The 16,420-nt window shown below is 40.9% G+C and overlaps 1 protein-coding gene across 5 annotated transcripts in view; it reads left to right on the top strand.

Annotated features, from left to right (window-relative positions):
• LOC143658690 (uncharacterized) overlaps positions 1 to 13,491 on the top strand; it is a 92,722-nt gene extending 79,231 nt beyond the window's left edge. For 4 of the 5 annotated variants that reach the window (XM_077130877.1, XM_077130875.1, XM_077130876.1 and 1 more), the window contains exons 2-5: positions 808 to 994; positions 4,699 to 4,825; positions 5,081 to 5,173; positions 5,758 to 13,491. In XM_077130877.1, coding sequence (XP_076986992.1) covers positions 839 to 994; positions 4,699 to 4,825; positions 5,081 to 5,173; positions 5,758 to 7,406 — 2,025 coding nt within the window. In that variant the 5' untranslated portion in view covers positions 808 to 838 and the 3' untranslated portion in view covers positions 7,407 to 13,491. Of the gene's footprint in view, positions 1 to 807; positions 995 to 2,134; positions 2,220 to 4,698; positions 4,826 to 5,080; positions 5,174 to 5,757 lie in introns of those variants that run through there. The other variant, XM_077130878.1, reaches the window with a different exon arrangement.
• The last annotated feature ends 2,929 nt before the right edge of the window (positions 13,492 to 16,420 follow it).

Raw genomic sequence — 16,420 nt, forward strand, 5'->3', positions numbered from 1 at the left:
GGATTGGGATTGGAGAGCTGGCTTCTGAAAGCTCTGTATAACTACATTTCGTTATTCTTAAATCTGATGGTCTGCCTTTAGTAGATGAGTTTAATCCATTCTATTTATTTTTTCTCTCAAAATATTTTTATTTTTCCCCTCACTCTTTAATGGTAATTTGGGTCTAAAATTCAGATGGACAGTTATTTTCTCTCTGTACTTTGAAATGATTACTCTATTTTCTTTTAGAATCTGTTCTTACTAATGAGAGTCCACTAATTCCACTGGTCTTTTTAATCAAGTGATATTTTCTCTCTGATAGTATTTAAGCTGTTTTCTTGCTTAGATATTTTATAATTTCCCCAGAATATGTCTTAATACAGGTTTGTATGAGTTGACCCTCTTTAGTTCTCACAGTGGAAAATCCAGCAGAAGTCTTTGCATTTCTGCAGTTCTAGAAAATCTTCAGTCATTTTTCTTTTCAAATATTGCTTTTCTCCCTTCCCCTTTGATCTGTTCTTCAGGAAATCTTATTGGGCATGTTGGTGCCTCTTGACCTATCTTGCTTGTCTTATACCTCCTTGCTTGTCTTTATTTTATTGCCTTTTCTTTCTGCTTTGCATTTTTGGTGAAGTTACAAATACGAACTTTAAATCTTCGTACTCTTTTTTCCAACCATGTCCAGTCTTGTGTTTAATCATATTTGTTAGGTTTTAAATTTTACTGACTCTGTTTTTTATTTCCAAGTTTGTTAATTGTTTATTTTCCTCATCTGCCTCTTTTGTTTTTATTGCTGTCTGCCACGGTAAATTTGCTTTGAATATTCAGGTCCAGGCATCCTGGGGATAAGATAGCACATATGAGGGAAGGAAGAAGAGATCCTAGGATCAGTACGTCATCCTTCACCAGGAACCTCTTACTGGAGCTTCAGAGACGAGCTGAAAGAGTCAAGAATAGAACAGATGTTAGAGACGATGGCAGTGTCCAAGGGCAGAAGAAAATGGCCAAGTCCCAGGTGAGTTTTTGGTTTGTATATTTATTTCCACTTGGTTTCCCAGTGAATTTGAAGAGATTTAATACAATTAAAAGAATGGTAGTTATTCAGTACTTATGAGGGCAACTGTATAGCAGACACAGCATGAATAAAGAAATGTCAGTATTAGGGAAGATGAACTGTAACTCAGTTCCACTCCTTTTATTGGGTTTTGAGCATTTGCATCTGCTGTCAGATATAGAGAGCCCAGTCCATGGTAAGTATCTGTTCCTTTCATGGTCCAGTTGTAGTTCCCCACAGGAGTAGTAGCATAAGTCTGACTTTCTACTTATAAGCAGGACCTTCCCTTCAATAAGTCTGCCCCATACCCATCTGCAGTCTCTTCTCTCTTTTGCTGGCACATAGAACAATACTTGTTGAACACTTTGTGCCTCAAAGGATGCAAGAAGAATGTATTAATTAGGGTTCTCTAGAGAACCAGAATCAACAGGAAACACTCACAAATATAAAATTTATAAAAGTTTCTCACGTAACCGTGGGAATGGAGAGTCCAAAATCCACAGGGCAGACTGTGAAGCTGACGATTCAGACGGAGGGTCTGGACGAACTCCACAGGAGAGGCCAAAGCAGGAAGAGAGCCTGTCTCTTCTGGATCCTCCTTAATAGGCTTCCAGTGATTAGACTGAGTATCACTCAATGCAGAAGACACTCCCTTTGGCTGATTACAAATGGAATCAGCTGTGGATGCAGCTGACACGATCATGACTTAATTCTATGAAATGTCCTCATTGCAACAGGCCAGCACTTGCCCAGTCAGACAAACAGGTACCACCATTTAGCCAAGTTGACACATGAACCTGACCATGACAAAGAATATGTTGACATTCAGCCTATCTCCATATTGTGGCATCTTGCCCATTTCTACCTATCCCATGGGCTCAGGTGGCCACCTCAGGCAAGCACACCAGAAAACCTACTTACTGGTTCCAGTTACCTTCCAGTCCTAGAAGGGTATTTTCTTGATGGGCATCAATATATCTTACATTAATGCATCCCTTAAATTTCCATAGTGTTTACACCCCATGTGGGTTTCCTAATAGTCTCTGATCTCTAAGTCTCTAGAATGTCCTGACTGATTGGAGTGTCTTTGTTTGACTGTAGGGCTTTGGTGACCAGATAGGTGAACCTTGAGATTTATGATGGGTGCTTTGGGCCACATGCTATCAACCTCTGGAGAAACTGGAGAGTAAGTATTAGCCCAGTTTCTGGGATGACTAATTACTAAAGGTCAGCCATATGGGAGTATGTGATCAATGCTCAGTTAAACTGGACAGCACTTGGATAACAAAGGTTCAGGTGAGCTTCCTTGGATGGCACTCCCTTGTGTGTATTAATAAACATTATGACCAGAAGGACTGTAAAGGAAGAGGATGACGTGAAGTTCTGCAGTTGGAACCCTCCTGGATTCTGCCCATTGCTTTTCTTCCCCTTGGCTGATTATAATCTGTATCCTTTCCTTGTAATGAACCATAACTGTGAGTGGACCAGCTTTCATCGAGTTCTGTGAGTCCTTCTAGTGAATTCCCAAAACTGACAGTGGAATCAGGGAACTCCCCAAACTTGCAGTTGGTGTAAGAAATGAGAGTAGTATTGGGGGGACTGTTCTCCCTAATCTTTTACATGGTCCTGAAACTCAGATAGAATATCCATTCTGGTATACATTCAGGCAAAGGAGACACAGCCACTTCACATATAGTCTGTTTGAATGTTCCAGTTTCCATTGAAACTTCAACTTTATCTCATCAACTGTTGCATCTTGTTTCCTCCCAGTATAAATGCAAACTTCATTAGGACTTCATGAAAAGATTTTAGAATTACAGTGCATTGGGCACCCATGTCAAGGAATCCCAGAAAAGTCTCTTCTCCACCCCCTGTTCATTTTACCCATTCATGTGCAGATAGTCTTGGGCCCCTGGCAGGGGTTTGGGCCAAGAGATCGTGGCCGTTTCTCCAGCCTTCATCCTGATTAGTTGGCCAGACCCTTGCCTAGGCTATTTACAGTCAGGTTTCTTATTGTTGCCTTTGTCTTCCAGCTTTTTCAGTCCTCCAAGCTGGGTTAAATAGAACAGAAAGATAAATAGAGCAGATTTATTTAGGGTCCTTCAGCATTGGTGGTCCTGCACAGCTTCTTCTTTTGTTGCATTAAGACCTTTGTTATGAACTCAAGTGTCTGCTCTAATCATCCCTTTTCTTAATAAGATTTCCACCCTTAGTTGGGATGAGGCCTTTAGCTCTTCTCCTTATTCTTTTCCCACTCTTAATTTTAGAAATCAACTCTAATTTTCTTTGCTATCTGGTGTTTTGGCATAATTTTTTCCCTAGTGCCTCTAATTCAGACACAAATTCACACATGGTATAGCATCAGGATACAACCCAACACTCTCCTTTACTTTCATTTTAGCTGTTGTAAAGTACAATAACCAAGGAATTATATATTTAACTTGTTTCTTGTTATTTTACATTTTTTATGTATGCAGATCTCCTATACAGCCAACTTCTCAGTTGGACCAATCATTCCCAAATTCCGTGGTAATTCTTATACTCTTCCATCCAGGAATTGACTGCAGTGCAGCTGCAGTGCCATACCATGGGTGATCCAATGGCTGTTTAGGAATCAAAACTATGCTTTTACCATTTTTTAGGGAATCTGGGCTGTTTCTGGCAAATCCTAGTTCTGATGCCATCTGGGTTTGGGGGTTCTGACATCCATCTTCAGATTCAATGATTCACTAAAAGGACTCACAGAATTCAGAAAAATTGTTATATTCACAATAATGGTTTATTATATTAGTTGGATACAAGTTAAAATCAACAATAGAAAAAAGTTCATAGGACTGGGTCTAGGAGAGAACCCACACAAGCTCCCTGTTGTCTGCCCCCCAGGGAGTCACATGGACAGTGCTTAATTCTCTCAGCAATGATGTGTGCAACACACATGGAGTATTGCCAATTGGGGGGTTCTCATGAACCTTGGTATCCAGGGGTTTTATTGGGGACTAGTCATTTAGGCATGGCTTTACTGCCACATGGCTGACCTTAGTCTTCAGCCCCTCCAGAGCTCATGCTGGTACCACTTGGCCCATGGTCCCCACCATAAATCACATTTATTGGCATAGACTATCATGTGTGGCCTAACATCCCCAGGTAAACAAGAACCATCATATCAGGCAGGATGTTACAGAGGCTTAAAGGTTATTTCCCAGAAGCAGAGCATGGGCCAGACGTTTCTTTGAAAAGTACACGCTTTGAGCCATATAGACTTTCTGAGTTAAAACTTTACCTCACAGGGTAGGAGCAAGCTTTATTTGTAAAGCTGTATCTTTTGCAGTATTGGGCATATACATACTCACATGTGTGGGCATATAGGTACTCACATGTACATTGCAAATGCTCTCTAGACTAAAAGATTTAAGGATGTCTTATTCCATTTCTCTTTTGTAAATGAATGATTGAACACTTGAGTGATTGAATGGATCACTGTCTAGGGTAGTTTAATCACAAATTTTGTTTTTTCCTACAAATTATTATGTAAAACTAGGTACACATAAGGTAGCCAAAGACTTAGCTTACATTTATAAGAAAAAGAATTAAACAAATTCTCATTTATCTTTATATTATTAGCCACTGGTAATCTCTTTAGAATGAATGGGAATATTCTATTCCAGGACTCACTGTCATTCAAAGATGTGGCTGTGGTCTTCACTTGTGAGGAGTGGCAGCTCCTGGATCCTGTTCAAAAGAATCTCTACAAAGAAGTCATGTTGGAGAATTATAGCCACCTAGTATCAATGGGTAAGCAGAGCTTCCCTTGGTTATGTAGTATACCCAGCCAGTCACCCTTCCTTTCTCTGTGCCAGAAGGGGTGAGTTTCATGTGTCATAGATTCTTAACTCTCTGGCCCTGACAGAGTGTTTTGGTCTCACCTTCCCCATAAAAAATCTTTGCTTACTGTGATGCAAATTACTTAGCCCTTTATATGAAATCTTCCCCATTTTTCAGGAACCAAGTAGTTGGGTCCATGGGTCCTCTATAATTTCCCATGAATAGGGTACCAAGTTGCAAAAGAAGATAGAGTCTTCCAGGTGGAGCAAGGAAAACCATGGATATTAGAGGAAGAAATCCAGAGTCAGATTTATCCAGGTGAGTTAATGAAAAACCAGCCTCTTGGTAGAAATGGAAGTAAAATTCTCAATTGGTCAGTGATGTGGTTGCATTATTGAGATCTTTTTCAGAGAATACTTCTTGAGGTTCTTAAACCTTCAGATGTAATTCAGAACAGCTGCCATGAACTCTGCACATCTTAAACGCTCTATCTTACAACCCTTTTGCTTGTTTTTTAAAATAACACATTTCTTTCTTTTATGTACCCTGATCAGATCCCTCCCTGTCATACCTTGGAACATGCTTTCCTGATTTTTTATTTCTCTATAGCACTTCTGTTTACCTGCTTTTCCAGTGTCTCCATCCCTTTAATCCATGGTCTTAGCTCCTTTTCCTATACATTCAAGTATTCATAAATTTTCTCCTCTGCCTCATTTTTGTACCTCTCTTACCTTTAGTAATTTCTTCCATTTTTTTCCTCCTTCCACTTGTACATGTGTCAGACTTTTGTTCTCTGCCCACAGTTTGATATCCTCTTCTCTCCTTGGCCTTTGCTATGAGATACAACCCCTTGTATTAAATGATCATGATCATGATCATGGATTCATTGGTCTCCTTTTTAGAAGATGCCTGGCAAGTTGATGATCATATAGACTGGCATCAAGGAAACCAAGGCAACCTTGAAACTATGGAAAGTGACCACAGATATAATGCATTTGGAAAAATATCTCATCTGAGCTCAAACCCTGAGATTCCTTTACTACAGCAATCACATACATTTGACACACATGTGAAACATTCAAAACCTAATCTAGAAAATATTATTGTGAATAGAAAGTTTGTAGAAAATGAAGCTGGACTTAATGACTATGACAAATTATTTCTTCTTACTAATCATGAGAAAATTCACGCTGGAGAAATACTCAATAAATGTAATGAATGTGTCAAGCCTTTCACCCCTAAATCACAGCTAATAAAACACTGGAAAACTCAAGCAGGAGAGAAACACTATAACTGCAGTGAATGTGGAAAAGCCTTCTTTCAGAAGTCAGATCTCATTAAGCATCAGAGAACACACACAGGGGAGAAACCCTACAGATGCAGTAAATGTCAGAAGTCCTTCAGCCGGAAGTCCCATCTCCTTTTACATCAGAGAACCCATATAGGGGAGAAACCTTATGTGTGCAATAAATGTGGGAAAGCCTTTACTGATAAGTCATGTCTTAGTAAACATCAGCAAACTCACACAGGAGAGAAATGCTTTGAGTGCCGTATATGTCAGAAGGGCTTCAGTGAGAAGTCACAACTGAATTTACACCAAAGATCTCATACAGGAGAGAAACCCTATAAATGCAGTGAATGTCAGAAAAGCTTCAGCAATAAGTCACAACTCGTTATCCATCAGAGAACTCACACGGGAGAGAAACCCTATGCTTGCAATGAATGTGGAAAAACATTTCCCCTTAAATTTAGCCTCATTTTACATCAGAAAACGCATACAGGGGAAAAACCATATGGGTGCAGTGAATGTGGTAAAGCCTTCATCCAGAGGTCTGAGCTCATTAGACATCAGAGAACTCACACAGGAGAAAAACCTTATAACTGCAGTGAATGTGGGAAAGGCTTTAGTGTAAAGTCACTTCTCAATACCCACTGGAGAACACATACAGGAGAAAAACCCTATGGATGCAATCAATGTGGCAAAACATTCTCCATCAAGTTCAGTCTCATTCTACACCAGAGAACTCATACAGGTGAGAAACCCTATGAATGTAATCTGTGTCAGAAAGCTTTCACCCAAAAGTCACACCTCACTATTCATCAGAGATCTCACACTGGAGAAAAACCTTATGAATGCAGTGAATGTCAGAAAGCCTTCAGCCGAAAGTCCTATCTCCTCATCCATCAGAGAATTCACTCGGGAGAGAAACCTTATGAGTGCATTGAATGTGGGAAAACTTTCTCTCACAAATTTAGCCTCATTATTCATCAGCGAATCCATACAGGAGAGAAACCCTATGGATGCAATGAATGTGGGAAAACTTTTCCCATCAAGTTTAGCCTCGTTTTACATCAGAAAACTCATACAGGAGAGAAACCCCATGAATGTAGGGAATGTCAGAAATCTTTTGCCCAGAAGTCACATCTTTTGATCCATCAGAGAACTCACACAGGGGAGAAACCTTATGGATGCAGTGAATGTTGGAAAACTTTCTCGCACAAATTCAGCCTCATCTTACATCAGAAAACTCATAGAGGAGAGAGATCATGAATAAGGTGAATAGCCAAAAGGGAACATTGAGAGAGAATAGCTCATGATTCTGCAGAGTTTCTATAAGAGTGAAACTTCAAGACTGCAACAAATGTGACCAAGCTTTCTTTTCAAACTCATACCTCATTTTGGTCAGAGAATTTTACTGGGCGCAATGCCAGCCAGGAGGAAATCCCTTTTCCGACAGATGTCATCTGTACATACCTCAGAGAATATAAACAGGAAGGAATGTCTATTTACTGACTTTGGGGGTGCTGTCAGCATGAACTTCACCTACACTGGTATCAGAAAATGGACATTGAGGAAAGAAATTACATACTTTATGAATCCAGGGATTCATGCTCTCATGCATTTCATTTTATCAGGAAAGTATTTTTTCCTTTTGTTATAATAGACTTCATTATAGAAAGCATTACCTTTATAACAAATAGATTTTTCAGAAAATAAAGCAAAAATATACCAGAACAATCATAGAGTATGTGAGGGGTTGATACCTACATTTATTATGAAAATTATTTGTTTGTGTTTGGAAGTTGCATGTCTTATTAGCATATCAATTGTGAATATGTAGAACATATGCTTAAATGTACATAAAAACTATTCCCAAAAATATCTGCATTGAATCTTTGTATCATTTTAATGCAACATAAACTTTCATGGAAGTGCATGGTGTTGATTTTTGTAAGAAATCTCAATATAATACTACATATCTTTTTTTCCCCTACTCTTTGCTGGTATTTGTAAATTGAACTGGAAGTTGTTGAGCCTCTTGAGTAAAACTGTACCTCATAGATACACCTTTTCTCCCCTGAAATTAGATGACTACTCACAGGCTTTTTCCCTCTCTGAAATGTGAACTGTTTGAGAGATGGTCCTTGATATGAGACAAATGGAATTTAAATAATACATTATTCCTGATATTCCTTTACTGGATAATGTGGCTTGATGCTATGGTCAAATAATATAGTCTTCCACTTCCCCCATACTCTACAAGGTATGCTTGGCATTGAAAGTGCAAACACCCAACTTCAGGTATGTTTTTTAATCTCTGTACAGTACAGCTGGAAAGTCTTATAAATTGTTTCCTTAATTGGTGATTAAACTCTGGGATACATTGGGCATGTTTTTAATTTCACAAAAATACATTTCCTCTTCAAGTACAATGTTAAAAAAATTAAAATGAGGGATTGAAGCTGCCAGTTACCCAGTATTGGATCATTGAATGGACTCAGTAGAGTCCACAAATTATATTTACAGAAGACTCCAGTAAAGACAAAAGCTATACAATAGCATGAGAAAAAGGAGGAACAAACAAACAAACCCAGCAATAAAAACAGTAGAGGCAAAGATTAAGGACTTCTGAGGCATACAGACAAGACCCTCTGCATCTCTGTATCACAAGCTATCAATATACACATGAGGTATCTTGGTTTTAGGGAAGCTAAGGCCCAAGTTTACTAAATGTTTTATGCCTAGTGGTCATAGGGCCACAGCCAGACTTTGTAAACAGGTGTAAATTACCAACTGATATATTTGAATGTTTAATAGCATTGTAGCCAATCTTGTATACACACCTCCGAGGAAGTTTTAAAATTTAAACTGCACATTATAAATCACTAAGTAGTATATTTTATGCCTCTCTTGATTGAGGAGCAAGACTATGGTTCCAGGTATTCCTGCAGCTCATAGAGCTCCCACAGACAAACTCTTGAGTTAACAAGGCAACCACATCGACAGAAAGAAAATGTGGAAAATTTTTTTGGGGGGGTGACTAATTACTTGTAGGAGAATGATTTCCTTCACTGGGAAAATAAATCCAAAATCCAAATCAATCAATCCTTAATAATTTGTCACATAAGGAGATTGAATGCTTTTTCCAATTATGTAATCTCATGACACATTTGTGTATTGCTTCTATTGCAGATGCCTCTAGCAACTGTTGAAGAAAAATGTGTGTACATGCTGCATAGTCACCACATACAATCATTTGTTCATCTTTTTCTCTCTCACTTTCTTCTACCCCTCAGTGGTGGTTTGAATTTCTTAACACTGCTGGAAATGCAATATACCAGAAATGGAATGGCTTTTTTTTTTTTTGCATGCTATATGGTGGGGTCACATTTCATTCTTTTTCCATATGAGTATCCTTTATTGCAGCACCATTTGTTGAATTTGTTTGTTCTTGTTTGTTTTTTGGGAAGTGCATGGACCAGGAATCAATCCTTGGTCTCCTGTGTGTCAGGCAGGAATTCTACCACTGAACTACCCTTGCAGCCCTGGATTGGCTTTTATAAAGGGAATTTATTAAGTTATAAGTTTATAGTTCAAGGCCATAAAATGTCCAAACTAAGGTATCCAGAGAAAGATAACCTTGACTCAGAAAGGTTGATGAGTCTGGGACATCTCTGTCATTTGGGAAGGCACATGGCTGGCATCTGCTGATCCTTTAGCTTCTGGTTTCAAACAGCTTCCCTGGGGGCATTTTCTTTCTGCTTCTCCAAAGGTCTCTGTCAGCTCTGAAGCTTTTTCTAAAATGGTTTCCTCTTAAAGGACTCCAATAAAAGACCCACCTTGAATGGGTAGAGACATCTCCTTGGAACCCACCTAATCAAAATGTCCCTCCTACAGTTGGGTGGGTCACATCTCCACAGAAACAATTTAATAAAAAAAAAAGACATACACTCCCACCCCCCATAATACTGAATCAGAATTAAAGAACATGACTTTTCTGGGAATCACAGTTGTTTCAAGCCAGCACAATGGTCTTTAGCAGACTTACATTATTTTTCAGGCTGGTATCAATGCCAAGTGGGTCCACTGATTTACTCTTGTGGAGCTTTTCTGAAATCCACATCGGCAGACCATGCACCAGCCAAGCATAGGGTAGTGGTTCTTAGTCTTGGCTGGATGTAGGAATTATCTGGAAAGCTTTTAAAAAATATTGACAGCTGAATTCCTACTCCTAGAGATTCTGATTTAATTGGTCTGCGCTTCAGTACATTTATAGAAGCACTGCTGGATGTTTCTGATGTGAAAACAGTTGTAATCAAGAACCCCTTGATTACTAACAGAAACATTCCCTCTTGAAAGAACACTAATAAGAAATAAGGGCTAACATTAATTCCAGGGACACTGATAGACACTCAATACAAAGGAACCAACAATCTTGCATTCGGGAAAGGTATGAAAATCTTGGAGATATGAGGGATATTACTGAAACCACAAGTATAATATGATATATTGGTTATCAAATTAAATACCACTTTCCTACTATCTGTTTCCAAAGGATTTGTGAAGGACCCACTCGGAGTTCCATATTGTACTGAAGGGGTGTTTATGAACCAAGGAAACTGAATAGGACCCTTCTCTATTGAAGGCAAAGATTCTAACCTGTGAGCAGCATACTCACTTTTGTGAAGTGGGAGTCTCCACATACACTGTCCCTCACCAGCTCCATTAAACCACTTACCAATAAATACTTCCCAACTTTTCCTTTTCATACTCAAAACACTAACAGGAGTCCCAATAAGTGACCCCTGTCCAATAGAAAGATGGAAAATATTGGATTCATTCTTTCCTCATCCTTCTTTCCTCCCTCAGTCTTTCGCTATGACTTTCAAATCCTATTTGCAGGGAAGTAACAGTATCAGCTGAAAACCAATAGTAAAGCCCACTCTCTGAGTTAAAATTTTTTTAAATTTTTTTATTGAGAGAAATCTTCACACATATACTTTCTATACATGGTGCATAATCAGTGGCTCACAATATCATCACATGGTTATGTATTCATCACCATATCATTTTTAGAACATTTGCATCACTCCAGCAAAAGAAATAAAAAGAAAATACATACATACCACACACCTTACCCTTCCCTCTCATTGACCACTAGTGTTTCTATCTACCAAGTGTATTTTACCCTCCCCCCATTATTTATTTATTTATATCCATCTGTCCATACCCTGGATATAAGAAGCATCAGACACAAGTTTCACACAACCACCCAGTCACATTTTAAACATTATATTTTTATACAATCATCTTCAAGAATCTAGGCTACTGGAACACAGCTCAACAGGTTCAGGTACTTCCCTCTAGCCACTCCAATATACCATAGACAAAAAAGGGATATCTATATAATGCATAAGAATAACCTTCAGGATAACCTCTCGACTCTGTTTGAAATCTCTCAGCCACTGAAACTTTATTTTGTTCTCATTTCTCTCTTCCCCCTTTTGGTCAAGAAGGCTTTCTCAATCGCTTGATGCAGGATCCTGTCTTATCCCAGGCTTTCTGTCCCATGTTGCCTGGGAGATTTACACCCCTGGGAGTCATGTCCCACATAGGAGAGAAAGCAGTGAGTTCACATGCTGAGTTGGCTTAGAGAGAGAGAGGCCACATCTGAGCAACAAAAAAGGTTCTCTGGGGGTGACTCTTAGGCGTAATTTTAAGTAGGCTTAGTCTATCCTTTACAGGAATAAGTAGGGGTGAATCCCAAGATCGAGGGCCCGGCCTATTGCTCTGGTCGTCCCCACTCTTGCAATAATAGAAACTCTCCAAATAGGGAAGTTGAATGTTGTGGGGCGCACCAAAAGAGAGACCACACAATTTAAATTGCAAGCCAGTTGGGAGTCTTTATTAGCCGGCCGGCGACTGCCTCAGAAATCTCCAAGAAGAGATTCAGCGAGCAGCCTCCATAGATTCTCAGAGTTAGCTTATAAAGGCTGAAACCACATCCTGGTTCATAGCTGAGAGCAAGCAAGCTTGACCACAGAAGCAGAAAAATGCTGTTAGCTCATGCCAAACTACATCCTGTTCCTCCCATTTCCTACCCTTTGTTTTATAGTTTTGGTGTAAGTTGAGTCAGTTTTAGCTTTTGGGAACTTTCCGCCCTAGTTGTTTTGGGGACTTGTCGTGGTGGGGCCTGATTTATAGCTCCTGTTTCTGTTGTGGTGGGGCCTGATTTATAGTTCCTGTTTCTGACCCCCCACATTCCCCACTGGTTTTTTTGAGAGAATCAAATCATTGTTTCTTCATTTTGATTATAAATCTGTTGATATTGGGTTCTGAGGACAAATAGTTTGACAGCTTGTATCTTTTTTTGTACCAATGAGGTTATACAGTTGACTACACAGGGTCCAAATATTAGGCCTAGTGATATAAGAATTAGGGGCCCTGCTATAGAGGACAAGAGCGTGGTTAACCATGGGGACCAGGAAAATAAGTTTTCATACCAGTTGATTTCACTTTTTTTGGCATTTTTCCTGCTCTTGTAACCTGCTACGGACTAGATATAGACTATTTCTAATTATTCCCGAGAGGTTGGCATAGAAGCAGCAGGCTTCCCTGAGAGCCATGCATAATCGCCCTTGCCTTAGAAATAGGAGGTCTAAGCCCCTACGATTTTGGAGGACAACCTCAGCTAGCAACTCCAAGGAAGTTTTTAATTGACTAATGGAGCTTTCTAATTCACTAAGATCTAGATCAACTTGTTTGCTAAGGGTTTTAAAACTTTACTCCCCAGTGATGAGGGCTGAAGTTCCTATTGCAGTTGATCCTGCGATGCCCAGCCCAATAAGGAGGGGTACCAAGATTGGAGCTCGCTTAGCTCGGTGAGTGATTTTTAAATGCTCTCTACCTCCTTCCCCAGAATAATAATATACTTGGGGGATAATATGAACTAAAACACAGAACTCCCTCTCAATGGCCATAACTAGGGGAGTTATACAGGGGGTGATGCCAGATGTTCTGGGGTTGACGTCAAAATGTCCTCTAGAGATATAAGGAATCCACAAGAGCTACTGTAGGGGGCTTTTGCTAGATTAAAATCTTCAGAATAGATACAGGTTCCCTGGCCTTGGAGATCTCCTAGAGTGAGTTTTGGTTCCTGTCCCCATTTACATAGATGCTGGTTTTGTGCTTCCTGTGCTGAGAGGTTTCTGATAGGAGTTTCTGTGAGACCTAGGAAAACATTAGCTCCTATCCCAATATAATAAGGGGGTTCAGGATTTAGGCAAAGCCAACAGTCTTCAGTAATAAATGAATTGGTTTGACTTATGAACTGAAAGACAATTCAACATGTCTAGCAGGGGTTTTCTGGGAGGGGAAGAGGAGTTTATTTGGGGGGTTCGGGTAGCCTCTGTGCTAGGGTCTGCCAGAGATGGAGCCCTGGATCTGAGGATCTGTACCGGTTTTATACTAGGGTTGAGAGCCCGATTAGGTCCTATGGGGTTTTCTGGCATATGGGGAAGAAATCTCTGGATTGTGAAACTGACACCGGGATCATAACCTGTGACATACAGTCTAAACCCCCAAGTTCTTCCACTGTCCCAGACTTGGGTATGCCAAGAATGGACTATAATAACAACTGGATTACAAGTGCCTTGGGTGCAACTGTTGGGATTGGGGTTGGGGCTCTTGTTAAGGCTATGAATGGGTCTCGGGTAGTCTACCTTGCGAGTGTCTCACAACCCCATTTGGCGCAATAGTACTCGTCTTCCCCCTGACACTCCGGACTTCCCTCTTCGGGACAGGCATAATGGTCAATATGCTGTAAACTCCTTTCTTGGGAGAGAGTGCCACACCTATATTTTCAAATAACAGTTGGCCCTCCCACCCTGGAGATGCCCCCCCCCATCCTCTGACTTCCCTGATAAGAGTTCCATTGATTCCCAAACAATCGACAAAGGTCAAATTGGAGAATCGGCTGGGATGGAGTGGTGGTCTTAGCAACCATGATCCCATCTACTGCTCTAGTGAGTTCCCAGGTATAGTTCATAACCTGGTGAGGGCTCTTACTCGAGACCCCCATCAGGGTTATCAGAAGGACCCAGAGGGATTTTTGGAGAGTCTTTAGTGGATCTTTGGTTCGCTGGGTGGTCCATTATTCGGGGGACTGGTTGGGGGCTGCCTTTTTGATCTGGGTGTGATGAATCCAGTGTCGTTTTCCCACAACTTTTACTGCCATTGGAGTTGAGAGGATCACTGGTAGGGTTCCCATCCACTGGGCTTCCAAGGTGGCTGGCTGAAGTTTCTTTATCCAGACTAGGTCTGCTGGCTGCACCTGAAATAGATCTTTTTTAGGAACAGAATTTGTTGGTCCTGGATGGGCAGCCTTTACCAGCTCCTGAGTTCACTGAGTGGCAGACTGCAAGGCCTGTAATGATTTTAGAAGATAAATGGTTATTTAATTCAGCCATCTTTTCCTCCCCCAACTTAGGAATTAGCAGGGGTGGTCGCCCAAACATGATTTCATATGGAGTAATTCCATTAACATAGGGAGTATATCTAGTCCTTAGGAGAGCAAACAGAAGGAGACTCACCCAGTTTTCGCCAGTCTCGAGCTTTAGTTTATTCAAAGTTTCTTTGATTGTTCTATTCATTCACTCAACCTGCCCTGAACTCGGTGGCCTATAAATACAATGTAACCTCCATTTGATATTTAATACTTTTGCTAATAATTGAGTAATCTGGGCGATGAACGCTGGCCCATTGTCGGACCCTATTGCAGTCAGGAGGCCAAATCAGGGGACAATTTTGGAAACTAGTTTTTTTTACTATTTGTGCTGTCTCGGTTCTGGTAGGAAATGACAGTCCATCCAGGGAAGGTGTCGACGAAGATGAACAGGTATTTGTATCCATATAGACCTGGTAATATTTCCATGAAGTCTACTTCCCACTGCTCTCCTGGTGCTTGTCCCATGGTTCCTTGAGTTATTTCTTTCCCTCGGCCGGAATTTACCTTGGCACAGATGTGACATCTGGATGACACCTTCCGGGCTTGTTGCTGCAATCGGGGGATGTAATAATCTCTCTGTAAGAGTTCAGTTAGTTTCGTACTGCCCAGGTGTGTACTTTGGTGAACCTGGGTAGCTAAATTTTTCCCCAGCTGCTCCAGTACTAGGATTCTCCCATCTGGGAGAATTTTCCAACTGTTCGGATCTGTTTTAGTGCCCAGGGTCTTGCCCAGTCTAATCTCTTCCCTGGTATATTTTGGAGGGCTTGGCAATACTCGCCCCGGTAGAACAGGAAGTATCTGCAATGTCCCCACTGGTTTTTGGGAAACTTCTTTTGCTGTTTTATCAGCCAGGGCATTTCCTCTGGTGATTTGAGTTTCAACAGTCTGATGTCTTTTGCAATGTATAAAGGCTGCCCTTTTTGGCAACCAGATAGCCTCTAGCAAGGTGAGTATTTCTGGTATATTTTTTATTTCCTTTCCTCCTGATGTCAAAAGGTCCCATTCCTGATATAGTGCCCCATGAACGTGCGCAGTTGCGAAGGCGTACCTGCTGTCCCTGTAGATATTAACAATCTTCCCTTTTCCCCACCTTAGGGCTTGGGTCAGAGCTATTAGTTCAGCCTTCTGGGCCGAAGTCCCATGTCTTAGAGCCTGAGCCCAGGTGACCCAGTCCACAGTTCCACAGTTACCACTGCTGCCCCCATGTACCTGATATCCTCCAAGATGTAACTGTTTCCGTCTGTATATAATTCTTCATCAGGATCTGGCCAGGGGTTGTTGGTGAGAACAGCTCTCAGGTTCGTGAGAGATTCCAAAATCTCATGACAGTCATGGATGGGCTCGGACGGGTCATCATCCAGAAGCAAGGTGGTGGGGTTAAGAGCTGCCGTTTTTAAGAAGCAGGTTCTTGAGGGATCCAGTAGCAGTACCTGTTACTGGGTTATCTGGGCATTTGAGAGCCATCTCTCAGGCAGGCTCCTTAGTAATGTTTCTACTGAATGTGGGGCCACTATGTGTAAGTCCTGTCCCAGAGTTAATTTGGATACTTCTTTCACTAAAATGGCAGTGTCAGCAACAGCTTGGAGGCAGCTTGGCCACCCAGCCGCCACATAATCTAGTCTTTTAGACAGGTAGGCAACCAGCCTTTTCCACAGTCCTGGTGTCTGAGTGAGGACTCCTTTTGCTGTTCCTCGGGTTTCAGCAACATGTAGCTGAAAAGGTTTGAACAGACCTGGCAAGATTACAGCGTAAGCGCTCACAAGCACTTGTTTTAGCG

Source organism: Tamandua tetradactyla, chromosome 16, assembly GCF_023851605.1.
Source record: "Tamandua tetradactyla isolate mTamTet1 chromosome 16, mTamTet1.pri, whole genome shotgun sequence".
In the NCBI taxonomy this organism is placed as follows: Eukaryota; Metazoa; Chordata; class Mammalia; order Pilosa; family Myrmecophagidae; genus Tamandua; species Tamandua tetradactyla.